Below are 18,617 nucleotides of genomic sequence, written 5' to 3' on the forward strand. Positions count from 1 at the left end.
ACAATTTAAGCTTTTATGTTTCTCAACCTTATAAATTTTACATCTCTTATGTAAGTTTCTTTTCTGAATTTGGTAACAAAAAATACATATATAACCATCTCGTCTTCACTCCATCAGAGACCCAGGAAGTATATAGTATTACCTGAGTTAACAGAAGTGCAGAGCAAGCAACTTCCAAAACTACAGAAATGACAGAAGCAGCTGTCTGCCTAGAAAGTCACCCAAGGTTCCTCTGTAGTGTTGGGGCATCCATCTTCAGCCTACAGGCCTAGACTATCTGACAGACTTTTCTGTGAAGCAGGAATTTTGAAGGACTGTTCCACCTTGTCTTGGCAAAGTTCAGCAGTCGTCTTTCCTTTATGTCCTTCTTGTCCAGTTTGTACAATATACTATCAGCAGTCGAGGCAAAGGCAGTTTCTTGCCCAGTGACTAACTTTGCCATAATGAAAGCAAACTCCATATGGAGGTTCTTAGACACCTATCATCCTTTTATGAAGTAGATTGGTGCCGCCAGGAGCAGATGTGTCTTGCTATTGTGAAAAGCCTTAGGTTATTAAACATCTTAAGTGCCGTATCCTGTAGGTCTCTGAAGCATTTGAAGATCACCTGTCTAAAATATATCTATTTAACCTTGAAAACATATCTAACATGACTACAAGTTTGATTGTGGTTTTTTGTTTTTGTTTTTTTTTTGTTTTGTTTTGTTTTGTTTTGTTTTTTGAGACAGGGTTTCTCTGTGTAGTTTTGGTGCCTGTCCTGGATCTCACAGAGAATCTGCCTGGCTCTGCCTCCCAAGCGCTGGGATTAAAGGCATCTGCCACCACTGCCCGTCTTACAAGTTTGATTGTGATAGATGACTAACTACTAACCTGCATTTCTTAATTATACATTATGTTTTTAAATGAGCTGCATAAGCACAATACTCCAAACAAGTAGAAATATACATACAGTATAACAAAAGTAACTTTACATTTGTATCAATATACCAAAATCCATTCCAATGTAAGATATTTTAGGTTAATAGTTGTCTTTTTATCCTATATTACTACATGCCCCCCTAAACAATGACAAACATCCATAACCCACCGAATGACCAAAAAACACCCACCCTACCTCTTAGGAATGTGGGCATTGTGTCCTCTAGACTACATCCTGTTGTCTGAGGGCAATGGCATCTTTATGGAACCCTGAGAAAATTGAAATAATGGTCAAGACCTGGGAAAACTAGTTGTAACATTTGTTGTCCAGTCTCAGAACTGTTCCCATGCAGAAGAATCAGTATATATGTCACCTGTCTTGTAGTTTTTCTTGGTTTATTTCTTTATATCTGTAGCCAAGATTTTCAGGAGGTCTCCCGCATCAAACCTGATCTCTATCAACCTTGAACAAATCTACAGCCTTTGTTTCCTGTGGAAACAAAAGCATAACCTCTCCCCGAATGTAATACACTTTCTGAATTCCATTTTGAAGTTAAGACATCTCTAAAGTATCTAGACTGGTTTAATTCAGCAGTTCTTTTTACAGTCCAGTGTCTCTCCACAGCTGTCATTCATTCATCAGCATTCAAATAATTCATAGTCAATACAACACCATACAGGATCCAGACTCCCTGAGTATTTCCCATCTTTACGTGGCTGTTTTCCTTTATATTACTTTACTCTCTCTTTAAAGACTTTATTATTTTTAAACTTATTTTTTTCCTATGACTATCTATACCCATTTTCTTAGCACCCACACACATTTTTTTGACACACTGTAGCCTGTTTAAAGGTTTTTTTCTGTCTGGACCTGCTTTACTGTGCACCTGTAGCATTCTCTGACCACTCACCACACGGCTTGGCACTGGCAGCTGGCTCTGCCCTGCGCAGGACTGTGGGAGCTGATCTTTAAGCCCTGTAGGCCTGGCCAAGAGCTGTGTTTAACGGGAGCTGCACTTCACTGCCCAGCTCTAGGAAGTTGGCACCCACACTATGGCAGGCGTTTTTACTCAGCTTATCATTTTTAATTAACATGCCAGCTGCTCAGGTACTTGCCGCACCCCTGTATGCTAAGAGCACCAGGCTGCTAGGAAGATGTGTTGGGGTTTTTTGTTGTTGTTGTTTTCTTTTTATCTCTTTTTTTTTTTTCAGCTTTCGCAGGCCCTATGTGGAAATTCAGACCCCACATTGGGCACCAAATATAGCAGGCTTTCTTGGACTGCCAGCCCCCAAATCATGACTTGGAAGCTTATCGTTAGTTCGTTAATGTTCAGCCTTAGTTTAGGCTTTGTCCACCAGCTCTTTTAACTTAATTTAGCCTGTTTCTCTTCATCTACATTTTGCCTCTGGGCTTTTTACCTTTCTTTCATTCTGTATGTCCTACTTTCCTGCTTCCTCCATGTCTGGCTGGCCCCTGCCTGGTGTCTCCCTGGAGTCTCTTTTTCTGTCTTCTCTCAAGCCTAAATTCCTCCTCCTACTTACTCTCCCTACCCGGAAGTATCACCTATACTTCCTCCCTTGCTATTGGCCATTCAGCTTTTTATTAGACCAGTCAGGTCCCTTAGGCAGGCAAGGTAAAACAGCAACACATCTTTACATAGTTAAAGAAATACAACACATTTTTACATAGTTAAAGTTATTCTGCAACATAAACAAATGTAACACATCTTTGCATAGTTAAACAAATATTTTGCAACAGGTGCTCCACCACAGAGCCACACCCCAGCCCCTCACTGGGGGATTCTAGGCAGGTGCTCTACCACTGAGCCACTCCCCAGCCCCTCACTGGGGGATTCTAGGCAGGTGCTCTACCACTGAGCCACACCCCAGCCCCTCACTGGGGGTGTCTAGGCAGGTGCTCTACCACTAAGCCACACCTCAGCCCCTCACGGGGGATTCTAGGCAGGTGCTCCACCACAGAGCCACATCCCAGCCCCTCACTGGAGGATTCTAGGCAGGTGCTCTACCACTGAGCCACACCCCAGCCCCTCACTGGGGAATTCTAGGCAGGTGCTCTACCACTGAGCCACATCACCCGACTCTCACTGGGGGATTCTAGGCAGGTGCTCTGCCCCTGAGCCACACCCCAGCCTCTCACTGGGGGATTATAGGCAGGACTCTACCACTGAGCCACACTCCAGCTCCTCACTGGGGGATTTTAGGCAGGTGCTCTACCACTGAGTTACACCCCTGCCCCTCGCTGAGGGATTCTAGGCAGATGCTTTACCACGAAACTATATTCCTAGCCTTCTTATTATGTTTTATTTTGAGATGGGGTCTTGCCAAGTTACCTAGGCTGGTACCTTGAATTTACCATCTCCTGCCTCAACTTCTTGAATGCTGGAATTACAGGCCTGTGACATCAGGCCTCCTCTTTTTCATGGAAGTCTCAGGACTTGCTGTCATTCAGGGGAGGCTTTGTGGTTGTGAATGTCACCTGGGTATTCTCCAACTCCAGAGGTCAGGAAGAGGCCCTGTGGTCCTTGTTCTCCAGGCTGTTGACACCTTCAGTTCCAGGAATTAGAGTGTATCCCCGTGTGATCTGTCCCATTGTGTCACAGCGGACGCAAGCACAGGTGGAAACGGGTGCATTGGGGGCAGAACTCCTGTGCCACTCTTTGCTCAGAAGGACCTGATATGTGAATGCATAATAAATAAATCTTCATGGGCCATGCATAGTGGTGCAGGCCTGTGATCCTAACACTCAGGAGGCAGAGGCAGGAGGATGGAGAGTTCAAGGCCAGCTTCAGGGCTGGGGAGATGCCTCGGTAGGTAATAACACTTTTACTCTACATGCATGAAGGTGTGTCGAGGACAAAGAAAGGAGGGTAGCCGGGACTAGTTGGCTATCAGTCTAGATGCAGATTCAGCGAGGGATGGTTTTTTTCTTGAGAGAATAAAGCAGAGCAGAGGGCAGGACACCTGAGAGCCTCCTCCAGCCTCCATGCACAAACAATGCACAAACCTACACACACAGTAAATGAACAAGCTAAAAAGAGATGCATGAGTTTGGGCAGGAAGCTATCGCAGAGAGAGCCAGGGCCTTCACTGTGGGCAGGACAGGACATGAGGAGCACATGGCTCAGCGTGAAGGCAGCTGCTTTGAACAGCTGTGGTGACCTCCAAGCCACAGGGCATACTAGTTGCTCAGTCCCTGGTCCTGAGTGACTGAGAAGAAAAGACACTATCTTGGGGTGTGCAGATTACAGAGGAGATGGGTTGGGTGTGGCTGGGCCTGTGAGTTGCCTATGCAGCCTCCCTCACTGGAACACCCTTCTCATCCTGGGGTCTGTCCCATCTGTCCAGGGCCAGCCAGGCCACACATGTCAAAACCTTAAAGTAGAGCAAATGAAAATCTTGGTTTCAGTACTGACTGACACAGTGTGGCGCCAGCCACCTAGTGCATATGCATATCTCTCACGTGGCCGGGAAGGCGGTTTAGGTAGCATACTCCTCCATTGAACCTGCCTTTAATGTGTGTGTGTGAAGTATACGTGGAGGAATAGGTAAGCCTGGCCAGCCAGCAAGCCCCAGGGACCTGCCTTGTCTCTGCCTCTCTGGTGCCAAAATGCCACCACGCCTGACTCTTTACACGGTGCTGAGGAGCAAACTTGGGGCCTCATGCTGTGTGGCAAGCCCCTTTCGGACCGTGCTATCTCTCCAGCCCTGACCAGCCTTTTGACATGAGGAAAAATACTCCAGTGATGTTAATTGTATTGAGACGAGCCCTGGTGGGTAGATTTCAAGAGCACTACCTAGAAGTCAGCAGCATTTCAATAGTTCAGGTCCTCTTCCTATCAGAAACCACACTGGAAATATCTCCACTTCAATCTCCCAAATCCCACTTTTATCATACTGCATCAATCTTTAAAAAGAGCCCCAAAAAAGACCGCCACCGCACCGGGCTCAGACTTGGTTTTATTAAGTCTACTGTCTGATGAGCAAGGCCTGTAATATCCTGGTTAATATCCTGTCCGCTGCCCGCTGCTGACATCACTAATGCCACTGACCCCTTTTCATTTCCTGCAGGCTCACCTAGAGCTCCATGTACCATCACCCTGCAGCAGCAGGCACTCCAAGCCAGACAACGACAATGAGCCCAATTCCCACAACAGTGCCAGCGAGGGAGGTGGCTCCCAGCCCCCAACCCCGTGCTCTGAAGAGAGGAGAGAGGCCGCCATCAGAACCCTGCAGGCCCAGTGGAAGGCCCACAGACACAAGGTGAGCTTCCTGGTCCATTTCCAGCTGCAGAGAACATCTGGTGTTGGTGTGCTCCATTACCCAGTGGGTTCTGCACATCCACTCAGTGCCTTCACCCACCCACCCACACCACCAGTCACCCATTGGTGCTTAGAGTGGGTTGACTCGAAGAAGGTGGAGTTGCAGGTGCTGGCACCTTGAAAGGAGAGGTGATGTATGCTTATAATCCCAGTACCAAAGAGGATCGGGAGTTCAAGGTCAGCCTAAGCCACATGAGACCATCTCTAAAAACAAACTAGTAACAGTCCAGTAACCTAGCTTCGGCCATCTGGGGTAGCCACAGGACTGTTTGTAGTTCCGTCTTTCATCAGTCAGTTTCCCTGGTGTAAGTAGCAGTTGCTCAGCATTGGACATGGATCCGGGTGCTCCTGAGGAGACAGGGCAAGCCTTCTTTTCTAGGCAGATAACAGTTTCAGAGCATGGAATTGTTGGATGATGATCCTTCTAGCAGAACACAGGAACCCCTCCCTGTATCCCTCTTGGGAAGAGAGTTAATATGAGCTCAGATTCTTTCATTTATTGAATCATTTTCTTTTTACGTTTTATAAAACCTTTATTGACAAATAATTCACATAGTACACAATTTGCCTGTTGGCACAATTTGATAGACTTTAGTCCAGCATCCTCATCGGCCCATGACACCATCACCACCTTCTATTTTAGAACATCGCTATCTTATTGAACGATTTTAAAAGTTAGTCGCAATCATTATTCGCTTTAATATTGGCCCAAATATGGTCACGAGAGCCCCTTTGCTCTGGCCTTTGTGGCTGTCGTCTTCCTGAGCATGTCATTGTTTTCTGGCAAGGGAGGCTCCCATGCCCCACCTCGACCTTGCCATCAGAGTCAGCCGTCTGTGCCCCCGTCCTGCCCTTGTTGGCTGTCGCAGATGGAGGAGTACAAACTGGGGTAGATGCAGGACAGGCTGAGAGTGGCAATCACCATCACAGTGCGTGATGAACTTGAACAGAAACGTCACAGAATCCGTCACTGCACCGCAAGTGTACAGGGTCAGCTGCTCTTCCTGCTGCTGTGTCAGAACTATCAAGGACAGGGTAGATTGGGTTCACAGTCTGTGTCGGTCACGTCATGGCACCAGGAGCGTGAGTGAGGCGCCTGGTCCCGTCATGCGCACAGTCAGGCAGCAGAGAGACAGAACTCCATGCTCAGCTCCACTCTCCTGCCTGTGCAGGTCAGGACCCCAGCCCGTGGGCTGGCACCCCCACACTTAGGGTGAGTCTTCCCACCCGTTAACTCAATCTGGAAAGCCTCGCACAGACACACCCACAGGTGTGTTGTCATGGCAGATCTAAGTCAGTCAGGTTGACAGTGAAGATTAACTGTCACATATACTAAGGGGGACATTCTTCTAAGGAATGGAAACCTGGGAGACTTTACTCCGCTCCCATTAATTCATTTCTCGATTTCCTTATTTCAGAAAAGAAAAGCAGCTTTGGATGAGGTAAGCCAGCTCAATTGCACCCGGGTCCAAACACCCCTTTTTACTGTGGTGTAAAGTAACCTGGGAGTAGTGGGGGAGGGGTGTATGCACTTGTGTAAGGGATGCTGATGTGAGTGGAGGTCAGAGGAAGGCGGGAGCTGCTTCATTACTTTTGGCCTTATCCTCTTGAGACAGGGTCCCCCACTGAACCTGAAGCTAGGCTGGCTGCCTCTGTATCTACCCCTGGTGTGCTGGGTTACAGGCACATCTGGCCACACCTGGCTGCCTCTGTATCTGCCCCTAGTGTGATGGGTTACAGGCACATGTGGCCACACCTGGCTGCCTCTGTATCTGCCCCTAGTGTGATGGGTTACAGGCACATGTGGCCACACCTCATTCTATGGAGGTGTGAGGGGATTCAAATTCAGTTCCTAATGCTTGTACAGAAAGTGCTCCTAACTTCTGAGCCATCTCTCCAGCCCATCCAAGGGATAGTTAAAGGCATTTCCCTAAGTCCTGACTTTCGGGAAATGAATTCAAACTCAGGCACAAAGTCTAAAATACACTAGTAACGGAAGCTAAAATGAACACCTGAGTAACTTCACATTTTAAACTTCACTTGCTCACTCTTTCCTCCACTCCCACTTCAGTTTGGAGTTGAACAATCCCACGTGCTCAGCCACAGATGCCACGATACACATGCTATAAAGCAGGGAGAACTGAGGTGGTCTGAGGACTAGAGCTGCCATCCTGCAGCCCAGCTGTCCCCATGGGACACATGGGGAAGGACAGTAGGCTTGTCCCAACAAGAGAGCGGGGAAGAAGGAGAAGCAGGTTCTGGTGGCCGTGAAAATAAGAGACTGTTATTTGTTATTGGGGCTTCCTGCATGCTAGATGTGGCTCCACCACAGAGCCACACCCCAGCCCCTCACTGGGGGATTCTAGGCAGGAGCTCTACCACTGAACTATACCCCAGCCCCTCACTGGGGGATTCTGGGCAGGTGCTCTACCACTGAGCCACACCCCAGCCCCTCACTGGGGGATTCTGGGCAGGTGCTCTACCACTGAGTCACACCCCAGCCCCTCACTGGGGGATTCTGGGCAGGTGCTCTACCACTGAGCCCCACCCCAGCCCCTCACTGGGGGATTCTGGGCAGGTGTTCTATTTCTAAACCATGCTTGCAGTCCTCCCTGTGTTTTTATTTTGAGACAGTTTGGCCACATTTTCCAGGCTGGCCCTGAACTTGTGATTCTCTTTCTCTTGCTTCAGTCTTACGTAGTTGAGATAACAGGCCTGTACTATCAAGCACTCTTCCTGTGGCTTCTTCCTGCCCAGATGTCCATTCTTGCTTTGTGGTTTCCCAATTAGATTAGCTTACCTGGGCTGGGTTTCCGCCTGGACACTGTCCAGCTGTTAGGTGTTCTAACATACAGCCTGGGCCAGAATTCAGCCCACATTAGGGGCTGGATGTCTCTGGCCTCAGTTACTGCCCTTCAGTTCATTGGCTGTTGTGTACAGGGTTGTCACACTCTAAGAGCTAAGAAGAGCAGGTGTGGCTAGAAACTTCATGGCATCATATCTGCCTAGAATCCCCCAGTGAGGGGCTGGGGTGTGGCTCAGTGGTAGAGTTTTTACCCAGCATGCACAAGGCCCGGGGCTCAGTTGCCAACACTTAACACAGAAAAGATCTTTCTGTAGCATTTGTGACTGGAGAATGTGTGTGAAAGGAAGTAAACGGAACACTTCAACCCTGCTTGAAGACACGCCAGTGTGTGAAGTCTGGAAGACAGGCACTGGCATACACCTGTAATCCCAGCACTCAGGAGGCAGAAACAGGAGGTTCGGCACACATTTGAGGTCTTCCACAGCCACATAGCAAGACCCTGACTCAAAAAGCCAAAACAGTGTGCCAAGTCTGAACTAATATTAGCAGCTGGTGTGACTGTGTTCGGGATTGGTTTGTTTGCTGCGGCAGTCAGCATGTGCCAGCGTGTGGGGTTAGGAGGCAGAGGGAAGGCACTGGGACATGCCCCTGGTTATACAGCGGTAAGAGGAGTTTTCTCCATTTGCCTTTCATCTCCACTCAGTACCATCTTCAAGAAACTAAGTCCTTCACTCTTTCCCATCAGGCAGCAACTGTGCTCCAGGCGGCCTTCAGGGGACACCTAGCTCGTTCAAAGCTGTTACGCAGCAAAGCCCCAGACTCCAGGCCTCCCAGCCTGCCGGGCCCTCCCAACCAGGTAACCGTCTGGGTGGATGGATACCAGCTGCTCGACCCCTCTTCAGCCCCTTACTCATCTTCAGCAGAGGACTCTCAAGCCCTGTGCAGCCTTCTAGTCTTCCTGGCTGGGCAGATGTGCCTGGTGCTCCACCCATCCCATGGTGGGACAGCCCTGCGGTGGCCCCTTTGACACATGCTGGGCTGGTTTAGCCTTGAGTGTAGAACTAGCAGGCCTCACAGTGACTGGAGTGGCTGATGAGGAGCATTGTTGGGGGTACATCTGGAAAGCCCCCACCCCTCCTGCCCCAGATACTTGCATGCTGCATTTGGAGACAGCAGGGTGGCCCCAGACAGGTCTCCCTCCTGTTGTCATTAGCTGCAGAGCTCTCCCACACCCCATGTCCCAAGCCCTGTCACCCCGCCTGAAGACAGCCCAGCACAAGAGGAGGCCATCGTTGTCATCCAGTCCATCCTCCGGGGATACCTGGCCCAGGCCAGGTTCATGTAAGTGGGGCCACAGGCACCTCTCTGCTGTGTTACTTTGGGGTCTAGGAGGCACCCATTTGGGGGCTAGCCAGGGCTCCAGTGGGGTTCATAATGATGTGTTGTTATGACACTTGCTGTATTAGTCATGGCCTGGTAGTTCACCATAGCAACTGGTAGGCCTTCAGGGATATTCTAGCTTCACTTTGGGTATTGGCTGGGCTGTAAGCTCTTGCCATCCTGAGAAGACCCTCCTAGAACATGTCTCCATGATGGGGGAAGCAAGGAGGTGTGTGGACATCAGGTGGAACAGGGCCTGTAAGTATGTGGGCATTGTGGGCTTGGGCTCACGTACTGTCCCTTTTTAAAGAAAAGTGTAATTTGGCACAGTGATACACACCTGTAATCCCAGCACTCAGGAGGCTGAGGTAGGAGGATCTCTGTGAGTTAGAGGCCAGCCTGGTCTACAGATCAAGTTCCAAGACAGCCTAGGCTGTTACACAGGAAAAACCCTGTCTCGAAAAAAAGATTGAGCACTGAGCACCCTGAGTTCAGCAGGGCCTTAGACGTGAACCAAAGGCATGGACTTTGAGGACAGCATTGTCAAGGCCCTAGGCACACTTGCTCGGTGTTTCACTTACGGAAGTGGCTGCTGGCCATGATCAGATTGCCGTGGCAAGCAGGCCAGGACGCTCTGTTGTCCAGCCCCTGGCTCAGCCAGAGCTTTCTGTCTTCCAGTGCCAAGTGCTGCCGAGGGATCGCTGCCTCTCAGAGGGAAGCTGTCTCATCCCCGCCCTCCGGATCCGTCTCCCCACCCTCCCTTGCAGCTTCTCCTGGTAATTTCATTCAGTTGGTTCTGCCACAAGGGGGAGGTGGCCCTGCAAGGGTTAAGGCAAAAGGCGGCTGGGTAAGAATGCAAGTCCCCACTGTCAACTGCCTCTGCCAGGAGACCAGAGACTCCCTCTCCTCCATTGCTGCTGGAGCTACAGCTGGGGTTTGAGCCAGTGGACTGCATCAGTGACGGCAGTGGTGTGGGCCCTGTGTCCTCCGTACCCCCAAGCCATGCAGTCAGAGCTTTTCTGGCTTGTATTTCTTTTCTTTTTTTGGTCTTTCAAGACAGGGTTTCTCTGTGTAGCTTTGCACTGTTCCTGGAACTCACTTGGTAGCCCAGGCTGGCCTCGAACTCACAGAGACCCGCCTACCTCTGCCTCCCGAGTGCTGGGATTAAAGGCGTGTGCCACCACCGCCCGGCCTCTGGCTTTTATTTCTTCAGCCATGGGCCTTCAGGTGGATCTCTGTGAGTTTGGGGCCAGCCTGGTCTACAAAGCGAGTCCCTGGACAGCCAGAGCCACACAGAGAAACCCTGTCTCTAAAATAAATTAATAAACACAGCAATAAGAGAAAACAACAACAAGCATTGGGTAAAGAAGCCCCAGGCTGACTCAAGGTAAAGGAACAGGGTTCAATTCCCAGGCCTCACATTGAAAAACCCATGGGCATGGTGATGCGTGCTTATAATGTCAGTGCTGGAGAGGTAGAGACAGGAACGTCCCTGGGGCTCACTGACTGGCCTGCTTAGCCAAATCATCAAGTTCCTGGCCAGCGAGAGGCCTTGTCTCAAGAAATAAAAGACAAAGTTAACAGCACCTGAGAAATGATACCTAAGACTAACTCTGACTTCTTACCTACACACAAACACGTACACACACACACACACACACACACACACACATATATATACAGCAGGTACACGTGTACTCATACAAATCAAGTCCGGGCACAGGCAGACTCTGTCCCCAGCTATGAGGTCTGGCTCATGCTGAGATAAGCTCCCTGTAGGCCCCTGCCTATGGGGCATCTCTTCTCCTGAGTAGAGAGCTGGGTGGACAGCCCAGCAGTCTTACTGCCATGCGTTGGTTCTGCTGCTGGGACTGCGCCTACAACTCCTGCCTTAGCTGCAGCAGTGGCCCACTGTGACTGGCATCAGTGAGGATGAGGAAGGACTTGGGTCATGTTAAATAGAGAAGTTCAGCCGAGATTCTGTGCAGGCATGTGACACCCCAGGGAGCTGAGCCCCTGGGTGTCACAGGTGGAACTAAGGAAGGCTGGCAAGGTCAGAAAAGTGCTGGCTGCTGGGACGGTGGGTGGGTGGCTGCTGGGACGGTGGGTGGGTTGGCTGGTCCTGCCCAGAACTGACATGTCTTATACAGAATGGGGTCCTTCAGGGAAGGACATCGAGGAGAGCTGTGGGAAGGCTGCCGAGGCCGAAGAGGAGGCCGAAGAGGAGGCCGAAGAGCCAGCAGCCCTGCAGCTCTATTCAGGTACATGTGTGGTAGTGGTGGCCAGGGCAGCACCTTCCTGAGCAGTCCGCGACTCCATTGGCAGTAGAGGCACACAGTGAAGACAAGGCTATGACTCTGACTCCAACCTCACCCAGAGACCATGGCTGGATGGCCTTCTCTAGTAGCTCTCCCTACTGTTTTTGTTTTCTTTGAGGTGCTGGAGATGGTACCCAAGGCCTTGTACATACTAGAGAAATGATCTGCTGAGCCACATGCAAGCCCCTCACTGGGGGATTCTAGGCAGGGACTCTACCACTGAGTCACACCCCAGCCCCTCACTGGGGGATTCTAGGCAGGTGCTCTACCACTGAGCCACACCCCAACCCCTCACTGGGGATTCTAGGCAGGTGCTCTACCACTGAGCCACATCCCAGCCCCTCACTGGGGGATTCTAGGCAGAGGATCTACCACTGAGTCACACCTCAGCCCCGCACTGGGGGATTCTAGGCAGGTGCTCTACCACTGAGCCACACACCCAGCCCCTCACTGGGGGATTCTAGGCAGGGGCTCTACCACTGAGCCACACTCCAGCCCCTCACTGGGGGATTCTAGGCAGGTGTTCTACCACTGAGCCACACCCCAGCCCCCCACTGGGGGATTCTAGGCAGGTGCTCTACCAATGAGCCACACCCCAGCCTCTCACTGGGGGATTCTAGGCAGGTGCTCTACCACTGAGCCACACCCCAGCCCCTCACTGGGGGACTTTAGGCAGGTGCTCTCCCTCTAGGTGGGGACTCTATCACTGAACCTCACCCCAGCCCCACAGTAAGGGATGCTCTACCATTGACACATTCTCAGCCCTTCATGGGATAGAGTTGGGCATCGTAGACCAACATGCGACACAATGCTTAACATATTGTCACATTTGAAAGTCCTACATCCACTTCAGCTGTCACTTTCCAAGCTGTGTCAGAGCTACAGAACCATGAGCTCTGCTGTTCTCTCCAGACCCTTGTCTGCAAAGTGCAGTGAGCCAAGACAGAAGCCCTCGGATTTCAGAGAAGGCAGGCACACAGACACCGGAATCCCAAAGCCTGCAATCCCCAGGCCTCCAAAGGCTTTGGACTATTCTCTAAAAAGCTGTCTGTGCTGATCTCACCAGGTCCAGTGTCTGCTGACCTTTAAATTATTTGGTCAGGGCTGAAAAGTGTATTTATGCTGCCCTTTTTTCCCCTTGTCAAATGTAATTTAAAGTGGCAGGTTTACCCACCTGTGTAGACTGGCCCAGAAGCATCCATCCACTGCTCACTGGGCACTGACCCCCGGAATATGCATCCATGTGAGAAAAGTGAATGACACCCTTGTTTGAGCCGATGTGTTGGGGTGCTCATTGACCGATTGGTTGTTAAGACAGGATCTCACTAGCCCAGAGTGAGGGGCCTTTACCTGACCATCTTCCTGCTTCTGCCTCCCACATGCTGGGATTACAGGCATCACAGCCACACCCAGGCCTTGACTATGCAGAGCCTGCCTTCAGTCCTAGCAAAGGGAAGAGGATGAGCTATTGCAGGCCAGCTGCAGCCACATAAAAAGTGGCTTTGAGGCTAGTCTGAGTTACATGAGACTGTCTCATAAAAGGAAGGAAGGGGCTTGGAAAGATGGCTCATTGGTTAAGAGCACTGGCTATTCTTGCTGAGGGCCTGGATTCAGTTCTCAGTGTCCACATGGTGGCTCACAACTGTCTGTAACTGTAGTTCCAGAGGATCCAATTCCACACACACACACACTAGCTTCTGCAGGCTCTGCACACATCTGGTGCACAGACATTCATGCAGCAAATCACCTATACACAGAAAATAACCTTTTTTTAAGAGGAGAGGTGAGGAAAAAAGACATGAGAAAGGGCAAGAGGAGAGAGGAAGGAAGGAGGAAGAAAAGGAAAATAGAACTTAGGGCTACAGGCTAAAATCCCAGGAATCTAGAGGCTGAGGCAGGAGGATCATAAGTTAAGGCTAGCCAGGGTTACATGGCAAGACCCTATCTCAAAGACTAATAAGGAAACAGGTAGGGAGAAGAAAGCTTCAGGGAAGTGTGTCTGTGGGTGAAGCGCTTACATACAAGCATGAGGACCTGAGTTCAGATCCCCAGTACCCATGGGAGGCCTCCTGTGAAGAGGTGGGGGAGGGGAGGGGGCAATACAGCATCAAACAGCAGAGAGACCCTCTTTTTAAATCTCAAATTAGTAACCTTTCATTTCCCCCCTTTAGGAGCAATAAGAGTGACACTCTGTGCCAAGGAGGAGCTGAAAGAGGCCACTGCTGTTGATCCTGCGCCCTCCTCACAACCCTCAGTTCCTGCCTCCCCGCAGGGTGGCCATTGGGACTGTCTGTCCCCATCCGGTCTGGAGGCTGTGCCTCGGTCCAGTGTGAAGGATGTGTTGTGCTTGAATGTGTGTGATGGAAGGAGCAGCAGTGCTGGAAGTGCTCAGCCATCCCTGGGTACGTCCCTCTGTCCTTCTGTCCCCTCTGCCTCATCCTGGCTCCTCACCAGACAGGGCAGGCAACCCAGAGCCCCTTCAGCCAGGACCTGCTTATACACAATGGCCACTCGGTCCTGATTCCCTTTGCATGTTTTCAGTTTCTGAGCTAATCTTGCTGCGTAGTCCAGGCTAACCTCAAACTCACCGTATAGCCCAGTCTAGCCTCAAATTTGTGATCTCCTCCTCCTCCTCCTCCTCCTCCTCCCTCCTCCTCCTCGGTCGGCTGGCCGAGTGCTGGGATTACAGGTGTGCACCACCGCACCAGACCTGCATGTGTTTTCATGTCGGCAGCTGCCAGACCGTCACAGAGTGGGAGCTGGCAAGAGGCTCTGGAGTGGTGTGCGGTGGGCTCTGAAGGGGGCCTTGGCTGTGTGGTTGGGGCTTCAGTCTTGCATGCCAGCTCACAGCTGTCTATACCGTGTGACCGACTCTACGTGGCTGACCTCCCTCTCTGGTTCATTTCAGTGGCGTCCTCTTCCTCAGGACTGCAGCCCCTGTCGCCACCACCTGTGGAGGATGTCAGCTCCGATGACTCAGATGACATTATCTTTTCACCATTTCTGCCCAGGAAGAAAAGCCCCTCCCCATTCTAGGACCCCAGTCATTGCCTCCTGGTGAGGTGGCTGTGGGGACAGGTTAGAGGACTCGCTAACTGAATTTGAGAAGATGACCTATCTTGCTAGGGAAAGAGCCCTGCCTCGGGAACACCTCAGCCATCGGTTTTCTTGTGTCTTGTGCCTATGCCTTTGAGGGACCCTGGTGGCTCTACGCTGCTCTCTGGGGAGGGCGGACAGCCGCCTCCCACTTCCATCTCTGGTTGCAGCCCATGTGTTTCCAGTGCCCACCCCAAATCAGGTCAGCAGGGAGTCCTGCCAAGACAAGAACTCTTGCAAAGTCTACCACCTGCCCTTGACCTTGGCACTGTCAGCTGCCACTGAGATGCGGCCTTCTTTGTCCTGTGCTGCCCAGTGCCTTACACGTCACCCAATCAAGTCTCCTGTCCCCACAGCAGAATGCAATCATATCACAGTCAGCAAGAAGCCTTGGACATCAGGGTCTCCAACCAAGCCCCTGTCCCATGGGCTCCTTGCTCCCCTTTCTCTTATCCCCACCACCTCCGTCCCCCTGAGAGGATGAACTCTTGGAAGAGCAGCCAGCAGTGTCGCATGGAGTGGCACATTGTCACCTGGAGTGGCACAGCAGCTGTTGAGAGGCTGCGAGAGGACAGATCCACAGGTCACCCAGAGACAAGGCAGAGAGCAGGGCCAGGAGGCAGCCCACCATCCCCGAGGAGATAAGTCTCAGGGATGAACAGATTCCAATGTGGACCTGGGGACAGCCTTGTCACCTGGGTGTGCAGAGGCATCCGCAGGCCACCAATGCCACCTTGAGATGTTGGCCCCTTGTTTGTGAAATTAGCTGCTGTCAGTGGGTGAGAAAGAGGGGCTTTGGGCTTGGACAGTGTTAGGGGTATCCAGGCTCCATGTAGCCCAAGTCTCCCTTCCCTGTCAGAGTGCCTGTGGGACTGGCTGCCGGTGGGCTCCATAGATCACTAGTGATGGCACTTCCTGGCCCCATAGGACTGGTTTTTGTCTCAGGAAAAAACCTAATGCTAGAAGGTTCCTTCTTGGACTAGACCAGTGGGAACACCAAGAGGTTTGCCCTTAGGACCATTTAGTCCTGGCATCCTCCACAAAACACCTGTGTGATGCTGCACACAGCAGGCTGGGCGTGGGAACCTCAGGACGGGAGCTGGGCTTGGTGGCAGGAGACCAGGAAGGAGGAGCCCAACTTTGCCAGCTTGCCCCAGGGAGGGGAAGTGCCCCTAACACTGTGATGGGAGCAGGCACTGCTGCCTAGCCCTTCTCTCCAGCAGGGGGACCCTGGCTGCCTCAGTCTTTAGGCACCGTGGGCTGTCTGCCAAGTTAGTTTCTTCCCCATGAACTGATGTGCTTGTATAAACATGGCAGTCAGCTGGAGCCCTCTAGATCTGTCTGCCTCTACCACAACTCGGGGTGTTTCCTGTGATTGATGCCACCACTTGAAGTGTCAGACCTGCCCATTAAGGCACCAAAAGATGGCTACAGGTGGCCCTCGTGTGCCTGTACCTTCCTTGAGGCCAGCGGTCCTTTTTATGGCTACTCTGTCCCCTCTTCTTTAATAGCGGCCATTTGTCCATTGAGTGTTCTGAGAGTGAGCAGTCAGGAGTTCTGGCAGGGGATGCAGAATGGGTGTCTTCACTCGGCTGCTCCCACCTCAGGAGAAGGGGCAGGGTCTGTACAGAGGCTGACCTGTGCACCCAGCCTGGCCAGCGGGCAGTGAGGTCAAGATCAGCCTCTGCACTTGAGTTTTCTGAGAACAGGAAACTATAAACCTCCTGCCCTTTGCAGCTAATCTATTAAAGGTAAACCCTGCCTTGGAGCTACCTCGGTAAATGACAGTGCCTCAAGCCTCTGTGTTTGGCTAGTGTTCTGTGTCCTGTGCTCCCCACCCAGGCCCCATTGCTACAGCAGACTGCCCCTGGCTGGTCTGAAACAGCACCTGGGTGGGGGGTAACCCATATGGGGCCTAGGGACAGTACTGAGAACTGCTGGCTTCTCCAGGAGTGAATGTAGGAACTGGGAGTCCAGCCAGTCAGTAGAGCTTTGAACCCCGCCTGATCTATAAGACAGACTCCTTGTGCTTGGCTTGGTTTCCGAGGCACAAGTCCCCCAGCACCTGGCTGGCCAGCTAGGGCCATTGGCAAAGCCAAAACTGCGGAGACTGGGCGGGGTGAGCTGTAGGCCAATTGCCAGTGGCTGTGGGCCGGGCCAACCCTGCTGAGAGTATGATTGGTCCGGGACCCAGCCAGTTGTGGTCTGTGGACTCTTAAGTGGGGTCGTAAGAAGCAGTGAAATTCATCCCTGGAGGAGACTAGGAGTGGAGACCTTTCCAGAAGGAAGGGACCTCAGACCTCAGCAATCAGAACCAAGCGGGCTCAGGTGTGTGCCCTTGAGCTTGGTAAGTGATGTCACTGTGCCCTTATTTCCATGGCAACACCTCCACATCACCCTGAGCTTAAAAGAGCAGCTGTGAGACTTCCCTGGCGGCTGGTAGGTCTTCCAGCTTTGGAAGAACCCGTGCTTTCTTCGTGACCCGCTCAAACTCTAACACGAAAAGTTAGAACATGACTCCACCCCGTGAACAGCAGCCGACCTGCTGACCCTGCCCTGCTGCAGTCCACCTGTGTGGAAAGCTGGAAAGGTGAAGGTGCTGTTCACACCAAGAAGGTGCTGGCTAGAGGCCTTGGGGTCTCTGGAGAGTGTACAGGAAGCCAGCGGGGCTTGGGACACAGTGCTTGCAGGGACCCTCTGGGATGGTGTTCCTCTTACCCATGACTGGGGGAAGAGGATGCCTCTGGCTCAGAAGCCAGAAACAGACTGGGGTCGCCGTCCTGAAGATGTCATCCCAGTGAAAAAGCAAGATCTAGGAAACACCACAGTCCTCTGTTGCCCTTGCTTCACCTCCACCCACCAGATACAGCTGAGAAGGAAGTGCAGAGAGGGGCTGGTACAAGCCAGACTTCCCCAAACCAGTAAACCAGGCAGCAGTGAACTGAGTGGATGGGGAGCAAACCTGGAGGGAGCAGAATCGGACTATAGGGAGCTTTGTGTGGCGCTAGAGATGGACCCCAAGCCCTGGTGGGAGCTAGGCAGGTGCTCTTCTACTGAGCCACACCACCAGCCCCTGTAGTGCATTCTTGGTGTAGTGTCATCACGGGCATGCAGCATTGAAAGGGGACTTGGTCAGAAGCCACCCAGAGCACAGTCCCTCTAAACCTCCTGGTGACTGAGCAGAAATGGCCAGGACCCCATGCCTGGTCTTTGTATAAAGTCCCGTAGTGCAGTGGGAGCTTTTTGTGGGTCTGTTTCACTGCCGAGGAAGGACTGACTGAGCGACCCTGACTGCAGGTGCTGGCTGTATTGTCTGATAAATGTCTATTTTTGTCTCCCGACGAGGGGAGTGTGGACTGTGTGCCTTCAGTCTCGCAGACCCAGAACCCTCTCTTTGAAGAGACCAATCATTAGAAAAAGACAAGGTGACAGCAGAGTACATTCCTTTAAAGCTATAAATACCTTCCCGGGAAAGCACTCTAACCTTTGAGATCTAAATAAGAATTCCATTATAGCCCGGTCAAACTAATTGCAAACTCCTCCTTGGAGGGGAAAGCAGCATTGGCTCCCACGGCTCAGACACTCTGAGGACCAGAGACTCGGCAAACACAGCTCGTGTGGAGCCGGGCTGGCCATTTCTCTGTGCTCCCACCTCCTCAGGTCCCCAAGGGCCTGCATACACAGCCCCACTCTGACTGACTGACCTGTCTGGTGCAGGTCCCAGATTGGCAAGCACCTGTTAAAATGAGAGAAATTGCAT

At 51.6% G+C, this 18,617-nt stretch overlaps 1 protein-coding gene across 5 annotated transcripts in view; it reads left to right on the top strand.

The window, feature by feature from the left end:
- Iqce (IQ motif containing E) overlaps window positions 1-16,625 on the top strand; it is a 43,900-nt gene extending 27,275 nt beyond the window's left edge. For 3 of the 5 annotated variants that reach the window (XM_052754201.1, XM_052754204.1, XM_052754203.1), the window contains 8 exons: window positions 5,007-5,198; window positions 6,676-6,699; window positions 8,809-8,919; window positions 9,277-9,404; window positions 10,122-10,219; window positions 11,594-11,704; window positions 13,933-14,163; window positions 14,670-16,625. In XM_052754201.1, coding sequence (XP_052610161.1) covers window positions 5,007-5,198; window positions 6,676-6,699; window positions 8,809-8,919; window positions 9,277-9,404; window positions 10,122-10,219; window positions 11,594-11,704; window positions 13,933-14,163; window positions 14,670-14,797 — 1,023 coding nt within the window. In that variant the 3' untranslated portion in view covers window positions 14,798-16,625. The remainder of the gene's footprint in view (window positions 1-5,006; window positions 5,199-6,675; window positions 6,700-8,808; window positions 8,920-9,276; window positions 9,405-10,121; window positions 10,220-11,593; window positions 11,705-13,932; window positions 14,164-14,669) is intronic. The other 2 variants (XM_052754202.1, XM_052754205.1) reach the window with 1 other exon arrangement.
- Window positions 16,626-18,617: the final 1,992 nt, after the last annotated feature.

The sequence above is a fragment of the Peromyscus californicus genome, unplaced genomic scaffold (assembly GCF_007827085.1).
Source record: "Peromyscus californicus insignis strain IS unplaced genomic scaffold, ASM782708v3 Scaffold_2__1_contigs__length_46816999, whole genome shotgun sequence".
NCBI classification, from domain to species: domain Eukaryota; kingdom Metazoa; phylum Chordata; class Mammalia; order Rodentia; family Cricetidae; genus Peromyscus; species Peromyscus californicus.